The sequence below is a fragment of the Dipodomys spectabilis genome, unplaced genomic scaffold (genome assembly GCF_019054845.1).
Source record: "Dipodomys spectabilis isolate Male_0828 unplaced genomic scaffold, ASM1905484v1 ptg000050l, whole genome shotgun sequence".
Lineage (NCBI taxonomy): Eukaryota > Metazoa > Chordata > Mammalia > Rodentia > Heteromyidae > Dipodomys > Dipodomys spectabilis.
Genome location: NW_024870727.1, coordinates 6,996,966 through 7,015,705, shown reverse-complemented (window position 1 = coordinate 7,015,705; position 18,740 = coordinate 6,996,966). Strand labels below are relative to the sequence as shown.

Below are 18,740 nucleotides of genomic sequence, written 5' to 3'. Positions count from 1 at the left end.
GGAGTGGGTCCAAGCCCTGAGTTCAAATTCCAGTATCAGCACAAAAAAAAGAAAAGGAAGAGGAAGAGATGGAGGAGGAGGGTAAAGAAAGGACACTGATGCTTCTCAAATGTCTGAAACTATATAACAAGACATATAATACTCTGTCTCTTAGATCTTTTACTTATGAATTCTCTTGGTGGTACTAGCAATTGAATCCACTACCTCACCTTCTCACTCACCTTTCTTCCTCGTTGGTGGCACTTTACCACTTGATCTACACTTCTAGCTTTGGCTAGTTAGAGATATAATTTTTTCAGGTTTTTGTGCCCAGGCTGGTCTCAAACCTTGATCTTTCAGCCTCTTGAGTAGCTAGGGTTACAGGTGTGAGCCACCAGTGCCTTACTCTTAACTGCACACTTAATTTTTGTTGTAATCCCATCCTCCCACTTTCCTACTCCACTTGCCTCAGACCTGGAAGACAGAAGCCATGTCTTGACAGCATCAAATCTAATCTAAATTCTCCTTGTCTGCAATCTTTCTGCCCAGGATCAGACCTTTCTTGCATGTCTGCTAGGGTTCAGATGTCTAAACCTTCCATAACCATTTCTGATGAACCAAACAAAAGGTCTGTCAATTTCAGTGGAAGTTTGCTTTGGACAATGATTACTATTTTGTTATGCTTGCTGTTAAAGAACTTGGTCTTGTTAGGTGCCTATCGATAATGCCTGTAGTTCTAGCTACTCTGGAGCCTGAGAGCCAAGGATTCAAGTTCAAAGCCAGCCCAGGCAGACAATTCAGACACTCTTATCTCTGATGAATAAAAAGCCAGAAATGGAGAGATGTGGCTCAAGTATAAAAAGCTCAAGGACAACACCCAGACCCTGAATTCAAGCCCTACTACCTGTGCACATACTCTTTCTTTCTTTTCTTTCTTTCTTTCGTTCTTTCATTCTTTCTTTCTTTCTCTTTCTTTCTGTCTTCCTTCCTTCCTTTTTCCTTCCTTCCTTCATTTTTCTTTTTTCTCCTTTTTCTTTCTCCTCCTTTCCTTACTTTCTTTCTTTTTCCTTTCCTTTCTTCCCTCTTTCTTCCCTCCTTTCTTCCTCCCTTCCTATCTTCACCCTTCTTTTTATGTACCTGCTTGCTAGTCTAGCATGCCACTGAGAGTAAGAGAAAAGATCCTGGCTAAGCTCCCCTCCTACTCCATGCCAGATTGCTCCCCTCACCATAGCCTAGAATAGTTTTGTCCTGTTTTGTGGGCCTTGGGCATCAGGCCCTGGCTTGTGGCCCCAGGAAAATTTGCATGTGAACTGCAGATTACTGCCTAAAGGCACCCAGTGGAGGAGCTAAAGGAAGTATGAAGAGGGCATGCACGCCATACAAAGCCTCTGATTGGGTCAGAGGGCTGACATGGCCCTCAGGCTGTTCAATGACCTCAAGAGGCCTGTAGCTCCTTCCTGAAAGACCTTACTAACACCTGAACAAAATGTTCCAAACAGTAGCCCTCCCATGTATTGGGAGCTCTGCTGATCTTTTCCTCAATAAATCATGCTTTGCCACTCTTTTATCTGTGGACCTATTGTTCAACCTGGTCAACACCAACAAAACAAACAATAGGATCCAAGTGTTTCAGTTTTTTTCCCATCTCACTACCACTTGAGCCATGCCTCTGGCCCAGCTTTTTGCTGGTTATTTTGGAGATGGAGTTACACAGATTTTTCGCATCAGGCTCATTTCAAACCTTGATCCTCCAGATTTCAGTCTCCCGAGTAGCTCTGATTATAAGAGGGAAGTCAAAGCTCCCAGAGTTGGGTGTTTCTATTAAAGTGCAGGATCCTCCAAGTTAATGACTCTTCTCCGATCTATGCATCTTTCTTATGAAGCACAGCTTACAGGAAGAATTCAGAACACTGCAGATGTTTAGAGCAAGACTGTCTTAACTGGATTGCCTGCAGGATTTACTTGGAATATAGTCAGTGAGACGTACCTCAAGGGTTGCCATGGGAATAACAGAGGCACAAAGACACGATCAGAACAGCTCAAGGAGCCAACCTGGGAAAAGTACCAAAGGACAGAACCAGAGAGCAGAACAGCAGGGGAGGGAATTTTGTACAGAGAACAAGGGCTGAAGGTTTCAGTGACCCTGCCATCAACTGGGCTTGGGAATGCAGCTTATCTGTTCTCCCAGATTCAAAATGTACTCAGCTTTTTCTTTTCTTTTTTCTTTCTTTCTTTAAGACAAGGACTCCCAATGTAGCCCAAGTCTACCTCCAACTCAAGATATTCCTGCCTTGGCCTTCTGAGTACTGGAATTACAAGTGTATCCCAGCATGCCTAGTTTATGTTCAACGTGTGTATGTGTGTGTGTGTGTGTGTGTGTGTGTGTGTGTGTTTGTGTGTTTGTGTGTATGTGTGTTTGTGTGTGTGTTGGTTGTGGGGCTTGAAATTGAGGCCTGGGCACTGTCCCTTAGCTTTTGTGTTCAGGCTAGTGCTCTACCACTTATGAACCACAGTTCCACTTCAGCCTTTTTGTAGTAAATTGGATATGCTTCTCATAGCACAGCCTTTCCTGCCTGGGCTGGCTTTGAACAGAGATCCCTAGGTCTCAGCCTTCTTAGTAGCTAGGATTACAGGCTACTGTAAAAAAATAAAAAAAAGTTAACTTTTTATTTTATTTATTTATTTATTTTTTTTGGGGGGGTCCCATTGTGGGGCCTGAACTCTGGGCCTGGGCACTGTCCCTCACTCAGCTCTTCAGTTCAAGGCTAGCACTCTACCACTTGAGCCACAGCACCACTTCTGGCTTTTTTCTTTTTACTTATGTGGTGCTGAGGAATCGAACCCAGGGCCTCATGCATGCAAGGCAAGCGCTCTACCACTGAGCCACCTTCCCAGCCCTGGTTAACTTTTTATAGTGAAACATGAGTTAGTGATAGAGCACCAGCCTGTCTAGTATAAGGCTCTGAGTTCAGAACAAAAGTAATTCAGTCTTAATTTACTAAAGGGAAATGTGGGGACACCTGAACACAGCAGTGACATTCAGAGATTATGGGTATTAAAAATTCTCAGACACCCACCACTGTCCAAACATACCCTTCACCTACAAGCAGTCTGTATGCTCCCTGTACACACCCTGCCTGCCCGACTTGCCTGCCCCACCCAGGCCACCCACAGTTCCTCTAAGATGCAGAGAACTGAGCTGCAGGAGCCTGCCTGTACTGATGTTTCCATCCCTCCTCCTTATGACCAAACTCCTCTTCATCCTTCAGTGTCCATCTCAAGTGCACCTCTTCTGGATCACTCCGTCCAGCTCACTCCTTGCACACTCACTCCTACCTTTGTGCTTGCCAGGGTTTGACTCGAGCTTCTGCTTTTGAAACTTGTTCCTTATCAAGCTTCCAGAGTAATCTCCTTCATCTTTGTTCCCTTAGGTCTAGAATACTACCCTGTACATAATTAGTATTCAAAGCTGGGCACAGTGGAACACACCTGGAATCCCAGCACTTGGCATGCTAAGGCAGGAGAATTTTAAATTCCAGTTCCAGACAGTGAGATATTGTCAAAACCACAACAAAAGCCAAAAGGGAAATCCTGTTCAATAAACACAAATGAAAGAATGGATGGATGGATAGATGGATGGATGGATGGATGGATAGATGAATATGCAGTATTGCTGTGTTTCTTTTTTCTGTTGCCTCTAAACTCATGCCTTCTAAAGCAGTGGTCAGTTTAACATGTTTTTATCTTAGGCCCTTTATGGAAAGGAAACAGAAACCCAGGGCAAAAGCAAGTAATTCTGAGGACTGGTTCTGCCAATCAATTGTTATGTCCTAAGGGAGGTATCACCAACACTCTCTCTATGGAAGCTGTCCAGGGACATTGAGTGTCTCATTCATTATTCTCTCAGGAAGTTTGTGCTGGCTACAATTTCTATGCCAGTCTTGGGCTTGAACTCAAGGCCCGGACATTTTCCCTGAGCTTTTCTGCTCAAGCTGGCACTCTACCATTTGAGCCATAGCTCCACTCTGGTTTTAAGGGGGTAATTTATTAGAGATATGAGTCTCATGGACTTTCTTGCCCAAACTAGCTTTGAACTACAATCATCACATCTCAGCCTCCTGAATAGCTAGTATGACAGGCATGAGCTACTGGTACCCAGCTTGTGCCCGGAACTTTGAAGATCTGGGTATACAGATCAGGTCCCTTCGACTCCAGAATTTCTAGCTAGGCACAGGAGACAGAATTACTTAGGGAAAGAAATTACATAGACATAATCAAGCAAATACACTGGAAAAGAAAGGAAAGAAAGAACTGGGTAAAATGAGAGGAAAACAGGGAGAAATCTAGACTCTATAGTTAGAACAAAATAAAGGTCATGTTCTATGCCTGGGAAAACAAATCCATGAGACTCTTAATCTCCAATTAACCAGTAAGAAGCTGGAAGTGGAGTGTGGTTCAAGTGATAGAGGATCATCCTTGAGTGAAAAAGCTAAGCAAGAGCTTGAGGCCCTGAGGTCAAGGCACAATGCCAGATAGAAGAAAAGAGTCGCCGGGCGCCGGTGGCTCATGCTAGCTACTCAGGAGGCTGAGATCTGAGGATCACAGTTCAAAGCCAGCCCAGGCAGGAAAGTCCATGAGACTCTTATCTCCAATTAACCACTAGAAAACCGGAAGTGACGTTGTGGCTCAAGAGGTAGAGCACTTGCCTTGAGCTGAAGAGCTCAGGGATAGTACCCAAGCCCAGAGTTCAAGCCCCAGGACCCACCAAAAAAAAAAAAAAGAGTCATGATTGTAAAACATGCTCCCATAGGTGTACCCACTAGCATAAATTTAGTTACTTGGGGAACAAATGTTTCTTTATATATTTTACTATTTAGTATGAAAGTGATATCGAGCTGGGTACAGTAACTTATATCTGTAATCCCAGTTTTTTGGGAGGTAGACATTGGAAGAAGGCACATGGTTTGAGGCTAGCTCAGGCAAGAAGTTAGTGAGAGCATATCTCAATTTTTAAAAATGCTAGCCATTATAACACTCATTTGCAATCCTAGGTACACAGGAGATGTAAATAGAAGGATCATGGTCTAGGCCAGCTGGGACAAACAATGAAAGAAAAGAGGGGGGAGACCTCATCTGAAAAATAACTTAAGGCAAAAATCGTTGAGACATGGGTCAAGTGGTAGTATGCCAGCTATGAGCAACTTAGGGCTCAAGGTTCTGAGTTCAAGCCCAGGGACTGGCATTAAAAAAAATAGCCTAGGCACTGGTGGCTCAGGCCTGTAATCCTAGTTACTTAAGAGGCTGAGATTTGAGGATTGTGGTTCAAAGCCAGCCTGGGCAGGAAAGCCCAAGAGACTCTAATCGCCAATTAACCACCAGAAAACCAGAAGTAGAGTTGTGGCTCAAAGTAGTAGAGTGATAGCATTGAGCAGATAAGCTTAGTGGCAGTGCCCAGGCCTTGTGTTCACTGTTCAGGCCCTATGACTGACAAAAAAAAAAGAAAAAAACCAAACCCTTAGATTTCAAACTTTCAAAGGAAAGCTAATTTGAGTTTCAAGGCAGGGACAATACTACAGAACAGGGAGCTCAAAGCGGGACTGTCATTCATGTCTTATGGGACACTCACCACTTAGCCCATCCAAGAGAAAAAGTGAAATGTAGGAAATTTGCCACTAATCTTTGAAGGCATAGCCAACAATTGCAATTAGAGCTGGAAACAGGTAGCTAAGCCATTCCAAATTGAAAAGCAAGCATAAATCTCTAAACATATGATGAGGAAGTTAAAACCCCAGAAAACTGCTAGGCTGGAAGAAAAAAAAAAAAGAAGCTGGGAAATGATACAAAAAGCCATTTTTGGCTAAGTTGTGAGTCCGGAGCACTTAGAAACAAAAGTTTTGTCCCATGAATAGATGGAGTAACAAAGAGGAAGCAACTGAAAACAGAATCACGAATCCCTGATTTTTGTTTCTGGGTTTGTTTTTGTTTTTTTTTGGCAGTTTGTCTATCATAAACAATCCTCAAACCAAACCGTAAACACTAAGAGGGGATTAAGTGGTAAATGGCAAGAAAGCAGATGACTTGGTGGAGAGCCATAAAGGAAAAAATGCCAATCCAAGGAATGAGATGTATAAGGGCTCTAAAAGCAAAAGGAAACGCTGGCAGGATACACAAAGAGAAATGAAAGCTGATTAGGGTTATGAGGGGACGAGGAAGTTCTAAAAAGAGATGTGTTTGGAGTTGATGTTGAAAGATGAGGAGATGGTGGGACATATGAGGCAAAGGGAATAAGAGGAAAGGTGTCAGACCCAAGTGTGTAATCTCTTGCCACACTTAGTGTCACACACCTGTAATCTCAGCACTCAGAAGGCTGAGGAAGGAAGATCGTGGGTTCTGGACTAGCCTGGGCCTCATACAAATCCTGTCTCAAACCACAAGAACAAAAGCAAGTAGATGAACTCTTTAGAAGTGATTCCAGCTAAGGAACTTAGTATTTTTGTTCTATAGGGAAAGGAAGGCAGAAGGGCTAGAGGAGCACCAGGCATTGGAGCACAAGGTCAGTTTACAACTTTGTTTACACAGCTAATGGTCTTAAGTCACATACATGTACTATAATCATCTACCCAGTTCATCTGGGAAAGTTCTGGTTTAAAAACTGTTGTCCTGAGCTAGGCACCACTGGCACACACCTGTAAGCCTAGCTACTCAGGAGGCTGAGATCTGAGGATCGAGGTTTGAAGCCAGCCCAGGTAGGCAACTCTGTGAGATTTTTATCTGTAGTTAACTATCAAAAAGCCAGAAGTACAACAAACAAAAATCTGTTCTCCTGGTCTGATTATTAACAGTCCCTGTCACTCACACACAAAAAATTATGTTATATGGAAATCTAGATATATGTGACCAGATTATCTGTTTAATAGTAATGATAATAAAAACACAAACAGTCACAAACTGTCTAAACATGACCTTTCCCATAGATACACTATAAATAGGTCATAGGTAAGCCATCTAGACTGATATTTACATATATTGAAATACTTTTAAATCTCCTTAAATTTGTTAATATATTTTATTGTAAAGATACTGTACAGATGGATTACAGTTACACCAGTAAGGTAGTGAGTACATTTCCTGTGGAGCATTGTTACTCCCTCCTTTGTTTTTCCCCTACCATCCCTTCCCTCCCCACCTCTCAAACTCCTCCCCCTACCAAGTTGTAAAGTTCATTTTCAACATTGTGTCTTGAATATCTCATTGTTACAATGAGTCAACTTGTATCATTATTTCAGCATTTTGTTATTTCCCCTCCCCTCCCCAAATCAGAAAAATGTATATACAAGATGCAGGGCAATGGAATCAAATACAGTGATAACAGGGGGGTTATACCATGGGGGAGGAACATACAGATGAAACAAAAAAAAAATCACATAGTACATTAAAAACAACAGTGACAAAGATAAAACCTCTTGTGTCTCTATTTTGGGGTTTTTCTTAAATTTTTAAGTTTTTTTTTCATCTTGAGGATTGAACCCAAGGCCTTATGCAAGCGAGGCAAAGGCTCTACCAGTGAGCCACCTCCATAGCCAAGATTTGTTTATTAATATGATTATTATTTCATTATTATTATTATATTACATGTCAGTTTATGAGTACAGAGCATGTTTACCAATGTCATCCCTTCCATCTTTTTCTTTTTCTTTCTTTTTTTTTTTTTTTTTGATACAACTCCTCACTTCATAGCCCAGGCTTCTCTTGAACTCTAGATCATACTTCCTTCACCTTCCATAGATGTATACCACCATCTCCAGCTGAAAACCGTGTGTGTGTGTGTGTGTGTGTGTGTGTGTGTGTGTGTGTGTGTGTGTGTTTATGCACACATGTGCGCATATGTGTTAGTACCAGGGCTTCAACTGCACCTCATCTTGCTTATGGCTAGTGCTCTACCACTTGCACCATACCTCCAGTCCAGCTTTTCATTGGTGGTTTTGGAGATGGAGTGTGTGTGTGAATTTGGTTTTATTGGGGTTAAGCACATAAGATGAGAAATATCATCTCCCTACCCCCAGGGAATGTGGAGATGGAATATGGACGATTTTTTTTCCCCTGGGCTAGCTTTGCATGGTGATCCAGAGCTCAGCTTCTTGAGTAGCTAGGATTGTAGGCATAAGTCACTGAGGCCTGTCTTAAAATCATTTCTTATAGCTCTTCAAAATGTATCAGTGTTGGCGCTGTATGTGAAACCCATCTGGATAACCTTATAAATTGGTTGCATTTTGTCATTCAGACCATGCAATTCTCCCCAAGCAGTAGAACAGCCACAGCATCTGCACAGTGCACCCCAGCGGGGCTGGCTTCCATGCCAGCCTCTGGCACCATGGAATCAAGTGATCTAGGGGAGGCACCATCTTTCCAGGAACCTGCAAGGGTTTTAGCTGACACAGAAGCAATGATGCCGACCTCTGCTTGCTGTAAATTCCTAACCCAGGTGGCAGAGGTGAAACCCATAATCAAGCTCGAGGGCTATGTAAGATAAATGAAAGTCACGTTTTATTTTGGTTCTGTGTGTGTGTGTGTGTGTGTGTGTGCATACCACTAATAGGATTTGAACCTAGCCTTCCTGCTCTTGCTTGAGTTTTTTGTTTATAGCTAAAGCCATGTCTCCAGTCCAACTTCGGGCTGGCTAACTGGAGATATGAATCTCACAGCTTTGTCTTCCCAGGCTCACTCTGAACTGTAAATTCTTAGGCCCCAGACTCCTGAGTATCTAGGATTACAGGCGTGAGCCACTGCACGTAGATAGGCCTTCTCATCTTCATCCGTATTCTTTTCCAGCATTTTCAAACACTGGGAAAGTATTCCACCCAATGGCCACAAGCTCTCAAATGTGTCTCTACATTCCAGAGCTCTAGCCACTCATGAGCACTAGCCTAAGACCAGTGCCCCTGACAGGCAACAATAAGACTCCACATGCTGTCGTCACCCTTAGACAGGTTGCTGGCAGAGCGATGTCACCCGCTGAGCCCAGAGTCTGCCCTCATGGGTCCTCTTGGCTTCTTTCTCAGCAGCAGCTCTGATGGGCAGCTCCCCCACTCCCTTCCCCAGAGGCCCAGCTCTTACCCCATCAGTCCTTCCTAAATATTATCTCTGGCTTTCAAGTTTGCTTTCCTAAATGCCATTTTCTCCACTGCACAGAGAAGGAATGTTCTTGGCTTGTGGTATAGGTGATAGGTCTAGTTCTTGCCTAGTATGTAGGAGGACCTAGGTGTAGTCCCCAGCATTGGGGGGAAATCAAACAAACCCACAAACATTGCTGACAACGGCTGTTCTAAACCACAGATTTGGCCATGTGCGCCCCCCCCCCCCTACAAATTTTTCTGCCTTTCATCACCCAACCCATGTTTCACTGTCTTGGGGGCAAGGAGGGATGTGTGTGTGTTTGTGTGTGGTGTGTGTTTACACTAGTACTGGGGATTGAACTCTCAGATCTGTGCTTCTGAGGAAGCTGACTGGCATAATCAACTTATGGATTGGCAATGACAATTCAAAAGAAGTGACAATTTAAAAGAAGCAATTCTGTATAGCATTTGTGTACCAGTTTGAAATCAGCTTTCAGAACTTCACTAAACACTTTTTCTTCCTCTGTCTTCTGCCATCCTGTTTTCATAACCTTGCTCCACTGGTCTTTTCAGGCCTACTTTTATATTTTCTTTCTTTGTGTTGGTGCTGAGGCTTGAACTGAGGACTTGGGCACTGTCCCTGAGCTCCTGTGCTCAAGGGTAGTGCTCTACCACTTGAGCCATAGCTCCACCTCCAGCTTCTTGGTAGTTAATTGAAGGTAAGAGTCTCACGGACTTTCCTGCTCAGGCTGGCTTTGAACCATGATCTTTAGATCTGAGTAGCTAGGGTTATAAGCGTGAGCCACCGGTGCCGGGCACAACTTTTCTCCACTCACAAGTCTAATGAGGCTCTGCTGTAACACTGAAATTTGCCTATATTATCCCCTTGCACTCGTAGAGCCAAATTATCAACCAAGTATTCTGAGCAACTCATCTATACCAATAAAATGGGAATGGGCTCATTGGCAGCAAATATGACTTGAATAGTTTAAACAGAATACATTATAACAGCAATACATTTTTAGTCACTTTTTAGAGTAATGTTTTTCAAGTTTTGTAGCAACTGAAATCATGGGGTGGTAGGTGATTTTTTTAAACACTGGTAAAAAATATTTATCTCTCACAGATTCTATATAAATGTAATATTGTGTGTATGTGCACATGCATGTTTGTGTGCATACATGTGAATGTGTGTGTGAGAGAGAGAGTGTGTGTGTGTGTGTGTGTGTGTCTGACAGCAGAGCACCAGGATTTTTTTAAGGGTTCCTAGAAGACCGCCTAGGTAGAATCGGTGTCAGGGATGAGTTGAGAGACACCATACAGCTTCTGTTTAGGTAATACCAGAGGATGCCTAAAAGTAGCACAAACATAATCCCTGTAATCTGCCTCCTGCACAAAGGAGATACAGGGGGCGGAGGGAGGCATCTGCCAAGGACAAGAGGATAGATTAGTGCTCATGTTTCTTGGCTTTTTGGGGGGAAGAGGGGCTTGAACTCAAAGTCTGGACACTGTCCCTTAGTGTTTTCCCTCAGGGCTGGGTAGAGCCACAGCTCTACCTCTAGCTTTCTGGTGGTTAACTGGAGATAAGAGTCTCATGGACTTTTCCTGCCCAGGCTGGCCTCAAACCCCTATACTTCAGATCTCAACCTCCTGAGTAGCTAGGATTACAGGCATAAGCGAGCCTTCCATGCTCATTTTTCTTGATACTGGGTAGGTGCAGCTGTTAGGAAGTAGGTCATGCCTCATCTCTTCAATGGCTTCATTTATATTGTAGTTGAACCAATTGATTCAAGTCAAAATTATTTGATGGAGAAAGTTTATGCCATGCAATGGAATATAGCTCTCTCTAGGTTTCAATGACACACATTGCTCTCAATTTCTTCTCTCTGTTCCCACTTTGCCCTTGGGGTTGGGAGCTGGGGCCTTGCACTTGCAAAGCAAGCACTCTATAACTGAGCTACATCCCCAGTACCAGTTTACCTTTAGCTATCTAAGGACCCATTAGGGACTATGGGCAATCCTACAGATTCTCCCGTAGTTCCTAATGGGTTCTCAAGGGCAAATTAGAATAACTACAGGTCTCAGACATTTAAATTCACTCCCTGGCCAAGGACAATCCAGCTGTACAATGCTTGACAAATGTACATAAGGCTCTGGTCTTGATTAAATCCCTCTCCCATGGCCCCCTCCGCTGCCAGCTCCATAGCTTGAACTCAGGGCCCTGACCTCTTATTTGACTTTTCACTCAAGGATGGTTCTCTACCTCAACTTCCTGTTTTATTCCTGGCTCACTGGAGATAAGAGTCTTTCAGATTTGTCTGCTCAGGCTGGTTTTGAACCATATTCCTCATATCTTAGCCTTCTGAGAAGCTAGAATTAGAGGCATGATCCACCAGTGCCTGGACAGAAAATACTTTCATGTGATCTCATGATCTTGTCCATATTTCACAATTCAGAAAAGAAGTGAGAAGAGCTATTCCTCTGTAAAGTGACAGATGGCCTCTTGATCTGCTGTGTCAGGTAAGGACACCTGTCATCTCATCTACTGCTAGAATGCAGCCCAACCCCTTCCCTTTTCCAAACACAGGCCAGGACACTTATAGACACTTATAGACCCCACATAACCCTGCCCTCTGTGGCCCAGCAGTCTAGATGAGTAAGAAAAGCTAATCTCACAACTGGTTTTCCCCAAATTATATGGGATAAGGATAAGGAAGACTTCCTTGGTGGCCTGAAAACTTGGAATAATCTGCTGCCAGCATAGCAGTTTCTCCTTTCCTGTTTTCTTTTTCCTTATTCTTTTTGTCATGGGGCTTGAACTTGAGGCCTGGATGCTATCCTTGAGCTCTTTAGCTCAAGGGCTAGTGCTCTACCACGTTGAGCTACAGTGTCATTTCCAGTTTCCTGGTGGAAACTGGAGATAAGAGTCTCAAGAGTCTCAAGGCCTTTCCCGTCTAGGCTGGCTCTGAACATCAATCCTCAAATCTCAGCCTCCGAAGTAGCTCAGGAATACAAGTAAAGCTAGTGGTACACTCAGTGCTGAACTCTTCCTGATTTTGAATGTACTATGGGTGACCATTTAATCCATCTGGGTAAACACTAGTTTTCTCCAGAATCTATGAAAGGTGTTGATTGCACATTACATATTTCCAGGAGGAAAGGGAGGGACTCCAGGGTGCTATATAAAGACTGAGTTTTTGGTAACAATGCTGGAGTACGGTACTGCCAACACTTTGGTTAGCAGCAGGAAGCAGAATAGCAGTCTGTAACTTCAGACTTTCTTTGACAAAGCTAGGCCTTGGAGTTGGAAACTGGAATCAACCATTAGGTGTGTAGTAAGCTTTTTTTTTAATGGTTGGTCATGGGGCTTGAACTCTGGGCTTGGATGCTGGTCCCTGCACTCTTCAGCTCAAGGTGAGCCCTCTACTGCTTGAGCTACAACACTACTTCAGGTTTTGTAGTGGTTTATTGGAGTTGAGAGTCTGGACTGGACTGGCTTTGAACTGTGATCCTAGGATCTCAGCCTCCTGAGTAGCTAGGATTACAGGTGTGAGTCACTGGTGCCTGGCAGTAGTAAGCTTTGAATAGGGCATAGCCACAGACAGGGAAAAGGAATCTAAATCCTTTAGGCAAACATGATTTTTCTCTGTCTAGTTGTCTTTCTGAAAGGACTCTGCAAAAATAACATAGATTATAGCCAGATGCTGATGGCTTATGTTTGTCATCCTAGTGTGTCAGGAGGCTAAGATATGAAGATCACCATTTTAAACCAGCCTGAGCAGAAAAGTTCTTGAGACTCTTATCTCCAATTAACTGCCAGAAAGCAAAAGATGGAGTTGTAACTCAAGTGGTAGAGTGCCAGCCTTTAGCAAAAACAGCTAAGATGTCCAGTGTTGGTGGCTCACACCTGTAATCCTAGCTATTCAGGAGGCTGAGATCTGAGGATTGTGGTTCAAAGCCCACTCTGGCAGGAAAGTCCAGAGACTCTTATCTCCAATTAATCACCAAAAAGCTGGAGTGGAGCTGTAGCTCAAATGGTAGAGCACTAGCTTTGAGCACAAAAGCTCAGGGACAGTACAGGCTTTGAGTTCAGGCCCTGACACACACACGCACACACACACAACACACACACACACAACACACACACACGGAATGCTCTGGGACATAACCGAGGACAAAACCGAGATCCTGCGTTCAAACGCTCATACTGGTATACACATCCCCAACACAAGAAGAGTTTAGATAAGGCAGTCTATTCAGAAATACTATCCACTCACAGGGCCGGGCCTTGGCTTCAGGCTGTAGTTCTGTTACAGAACACAATACCTTCTATCATGGAATCCAGAGCCGGATACATTTTCCAGGGGACCGGGAGGGGGGTGTAGAAACACACACCCGCATACAGAAGAGGGCAAAGCTACCCTTCCGGTGAACGCCGGCTTCGGGCCCAGGCAAAGGTTATCTATCTCCTTGACCAGCAAGGACAGAAAACGCAGAAGGGCACCACCTCCCGGACCTTGCAGCCCTTCGGGCCTGCGGACCGCCTTTCTGGGGCTGAGAAGCAGCACCGGTGAAACGGGGGCGATCACGCGGTTTGAATGCTGGGGGACCTTGGCCCGCCATCCCCAGAGCCCTTCCACCCGCCCTGCTGCACTGCCTGCAGCTTCTCCTTTCTGCTTTTCGGGCAGCCTGAACCTGTTTCCCAACATTTAACCCATTCCATGCGGGGCCTCGATGGTGGGGGGTGGGGGGACGATGGGGGTGCAGGCCAGTGGTTTCTCCGATGCCCGAGGGATTCGGCTTTTGACCCCACAAACCAAGAAGCGGGGTGGGGGGTGGAGGATGGGGGGAGGGCATTGGAGGGGGAGGGACTCTCGGGGCGGGGGAGGGGCGTTGCACAGCGGTGAAGCCCCGTGCAGGAACTTCAGCCCCCGGGCACGACACACGCAGGTCGGGCTCTCCTATTGCAAAGAGGGGCGAAGGGGGGATACCCCGAACGTGTCGGGCGATCGCGTCGCTGCATTTGGAGGAAAAATAAGGAGAGCACAAACATGCATTTTCGTGCAACACGGTGGCGAAATGTGGTGTCCCCCATCCATCCACCCATCCACCCATCCATCCATCCATCCATCCATCCATCCATCCATCCATCCATCCATCCTCCCATCCATCCATCCATCCATCCTCCCATCTGTCCCCCCCCCATGCACCGCTCACGGGGAGGGAGAGGGAAGCAGCGTCCGGCTGCACCTCACCAATTGCTGTGCGCCCCGGAAAGTCGCGTCCAGCAGCATCAGCTTCCAGGGGTCGGACACGGAGCTGGGCAGCGGGATGTAGATGTAATAGGCGGCCAGCGCCACCAGCGCGGTCAGCAGGACCAAGGACGACCTCATGGTGCCCCGGCCTGGGGTCCCCGGCGATGCCACCCGCAAGCCCTGTAGCAAGTTTCCTGCCAGCCGCAGCGGCTCCTCCGCGTTTATGATAAGCCCGGGAGCCAATCACCGGCGGCGTCGGGAGGAAGTGGCCGCGCGGACGCGGACGTGCCCTCTCCCTCCCCGGTGCCCGGGCGAAGCCGTGCCCGGGGTCCCAGGTTGGAGGAAGCCGCCGCGGGCGGCGCGCAGCGCACCCCGGAGGACGCGCCCGGTACTGCAGCTGGGCAGTGCCCTGAATGGGGAAGCTGGAATCCTTTGGGAGGATAGGAAGGGGTGAGGGGGTCCTCTGGCTAGAGTCTCTGGGCAATTCTGGATTCAAAATGACGATGTGTTGAGACAGATAATGATAATAAAAATAAATAAATAAAAATCCTCTCTCTTGACCCAGACTTATAATGGAATGCAAGTTTCAGCTGATGAGCGGTGGAAAAAAAGAGAATTAGTAGATTCCTCATAATTCAAGCGATGGTCCATCAGCGTCTCAAGTCTTGCTTTCCAGATCCGGGTCTCCAAAAAGAGAACACACGCTCATTGCTCCAACATCCTTAGATAAAAGGCTGATTCCAAGCTGGGACAGGAAAACTACAAGATAAAGCTGCGTGCCAAAAAAAGGGTTCAAAATGGCCCCGAGCTGGTGGCTCATGCATGTAACCCTAACTACTCAGGAGGCTGATATCTGAGGATGATCACGGTTCGACGCCAACCTGAGCAGAAACCTCTATGTAATGCCTATCTCCAATAAACTACCAAAAGCCAGAAGTAGAGCTATGGCCCAACTGGTAAAGAGCCAGCCTTGAGCAAAACAACTGAGGGTCATTTCCCAGGCCCTGAATTCAAATCCCATAACAGCGCAAAAAGAAAAAGGAAATCACCAAATCAAATCACCTAGAAACCATTGAGTAACATAAAAATCCCTAAGTCAGTTCCAATGTAATATAAAGAGAAAAGCCTTTCCTTACAATAGAAAAACATTTCTGGGGCTGGGAAGGTGGCTTAGTGGTAGAGCGCTTGCCTTGCATGCATGAGGCCCTGGGTTCGATTCCTCAGCACCACATAAGCAGAAAAAACAAAAGCCGGAAGTGGCGCTGTGGCTCACATGGTAGAGCGCTAGCCTTGAGCTGAAGAGCTGAAGGACAGCATCCAGACCCAGAGGTCAAGCCCCACGACTGGATTCTCCCCCCCCCCCCCCCAAAAAGGCTAGTATATAGCATTATTCATCTTAAAATAGTACTATAAATTTAATTCACAGAAGTGAGATAACTGTAGGTACAGAACTGATGTGAGATTACCAGGAGAATGTTGATTATCTGTTCAAGGTTGGAGGTAAACATTTATTTGTAGGAGATACTTCAATAGTGTTTCGAATAAAATGTGATATTTTTCTTTTATATTTTTCCTTTTTAAAATGCTTTTTAATTTTAGTTATTGGCTCCATACATAAGCTCTAAACAGGGTTGTATATCCTTCTGTGTGAGGATATATGCAGGATGGTAGAAGCTAATCTTCACAGGAAATTAAAATTTCAGAGAACTATAGAACAAGATGAGTACTAGACTTGATTACTCATTTAGGAAACCCACAAAACAATTTGGTCTTATCTTTTAGATTTTTATATGTGTGTGTGTGTGTGTGTGTGTGTGTGTGTGTGTGTGCGCGCTAGTCAGGGCCTATGTGCTGTAGCTGAGCTTTCTGTTCAATCACTGTACCTCTTGAGCAATAGCTTCACTTCTGGCTTTTTGTTGGTTAATTTGAGGTAAGAGTCTCAAGAACTTTTCCTTCTCTGGCTGGTTTTGAACCATGATCCTCGGATCTTAGCTTCCTGCATAGCCTAGATTACAGGTGTGAGCCATCAACATTTTATACAAGATCTACTGCCCCAATCCTGTCACACTGAGAATATTAGTTTGCATTGCATTAGTAACTCAAAATAAATAATCCCTCTGAAAATTTACTTTACTCCACAAAGTAAGGTCAGGCTAGTTAAAGCAAACACTATGTGTGTGTTTTATTATGGATTGTTTTTACAAAACAACCATTGAATTTTGTTTTAGGAGGAGCGCATATTCCCCAATTATGTGTTAGTTAAGTACTTAGTATACATTCAGAATTCGGAGATCACTGAGGTGATGTTTAGGATTCTCCATGTCTCCATACCAAGGAAGGTTAAGGGAGCTATATTCTTGATTCAATGAAATGAAATCTTTTGTCGGATTATTGAGTGTTTACCGATTGAGAAAACTAATGTTGAATAAGGTGATACATGCCTATTATCCCAGCGGGAGACTGAGGCAGGAGGGTTGAAAGTTTGAGGCTTGAGAGCCAGCTTAGGCTACACAGCAACACAGTGAAAGAAAGACAGAAAGAAAGACAGACAGACAGAAAGAAAGAAAGAAAGAGAGAGAGAAAGAAAGAAAGAAAGAGAGAGAGAGAGAGAGAAGGATTGAGGGAGAGAGGGAGGGTAGGAGGGAGGGAGGGGGAAAGAGAAAGAGCGAAAGAAGAAAGGGAGAAAGAAAGAGCATGAGGAAGGGAAGGAGGAAGAAAGAAGGAAAGAGAAAGAAAGAAAGAAAGAGAGGGAGGGAGGGAGGGAGAGGGGGAAGAGAAAGAGGAAGAGAAGAAAGAGAAAGAAAGACAAGAAAGAGAGGGGAAAAGAAAGAGTATGAGGAAGGGAAAGAGGGAGAAAGAAGGAAAGAGAGAGAGAAAGGAAGGAAAAGAAAGAAAGAAAGGGGGCTGGGAAGGTGGCTCAGTGGTAGAGCACTTGCCTTGCATGCATGAGGCCCTGGGTTCGATTCCTCAGCACCACATAAGCAGGAAAAAAAAAGCTGGAAGTGGCGCTGTGGCTCAAGTGGTAGAGCCCCATGACCGGACCCCCAAAAAAATTAAAAAAAAATAAAAATTAAAAAAGAAAGAAAGAAAGAAAAGGAATTTCCTCTGATTTTCAGACTAAAGTAAATACCATTGGTAACATTTAAAGGTGTATAGTCCTGTAATCCCTGGGAAAATCATTTAATAATTTTTAATATAATGAGACTTCTTGTGTTATGTACACATTCAAGAACCAGATATATGTTTATAATCTAGGCATGAAATAATAAACCAAGGAGCTGACAATACTTAAGCTTATACAGCATCACAGTGTGTTAAGCACCTCATGACCTTTGCACCTCGCCCTGTTCATCAGGCTTGTGCAGGCAGTGGAAGGTACAGAGAGACACACAAAAGAGACCATTTCCTCAGGGAATTGTCCCATGAGACTACAGAGGCTAGAGTCCCTTTTTTTTTGATCCATCATGGGGGATGAACTCAGGGCCTGGGCACTGTCCCTCAACACTTCAGCTCAAGGCGAGTGCTCAACCACTTGGTGCCACTTCTGGTTTGCTGGTAGTTAATTGGAGATAAGAGTCTCAGGGACTTTCTGCCCAGGCTGGCTTTGAACCATGATCTTCAGATCTCAGCCTCCTTAGTAGCTAGGATTACAGGTGGCTTGGCTGAAGAGTCCTATTTTAAGCTAGAGCTAGGAAAGCTTGAATCACTGCTCAAGTCCAAACAAGGAGGGGACTTGGTTCCCATTCTGATGCTGAACATCGGAGGAATTGTGAAGCCACTGATGCAAATTCCAGAACCCAAACAGGAGTAGATGTGAAGTTGTGATATCCCAGGGGAGAGAGGAAAGGAGGGGAGGGGAGAGGAGAGGCCTTAGCCACCGGAAGGTACCCTACTCACACTGGGTGAGAGCAGACCTTCCTTAGGCCACAGGTCCAAATGCCAGTTTCTTGTATTTTGTGTTTTCCTTCTTATAAGTTCATTGTAGGAAGGAGTTTCCCAGTGATAATGTGCCATGTACCTATCATATTCTTTGAAGCCTCACACTTGAATCCTAGTTACTCAGGAGAATGAGATCTGAGGATCCTGATTCAAAGCCAGCCTGGGCAGAGTAAAACAGATTTCAGCAGACAAATCCAAGAGACTCTTACCTGTGATTAACAATCAAAAAGCCAGACAGGTAGGCACCAGTGCCTCACGCCTTTAATCCTAGCTACTCAGGAGGCTGAGATTTGAGGATCATGGTTTGCAGCCAGCCAGGGCAGAAAAGTCCCTGTGAGACTCTTATCTCCAATAAACCACTCAAAAGCTGGAACTGGTGCTGCAGTTCAGGTGGTAGCCTTGAGCACAAAGAGGCTCAGGGACAGAAACTAGGCCCTGAGTTCAAGCCCCACAG

The 18,740-nt window shown here is 44.9% G+C and overlaps 1 protein-coding gene across 1 annotated transcript in view; it reads right to left on the bottom strand.

Annotated features, from left to right (window-relative positions):
- Nceh1 (neutral cholesterol ester hydrolase 1) overlaps positions 1 to 14,626 on the bottom strand; it is a 56,762-nt gene extending 42,136 nt beyond the window's left edge. Inside the window, exon 1 of the mRNA XM_042678914.1 lies at positions 14,348 to 14,626. Within this exon, the coding sequence (XP_042534848.1) occupies positions 14,348 to 14,485 (138 nt within the window). The 5' untranslated portion in view covers positions 14,486 to 14,626. The remainder of the gene's footprint in view (positions 1 to 14,347) is intronic.
- Between the last annotated feature and the right edge of the window lie 4,114 nt (positions 14,627 to 18,740).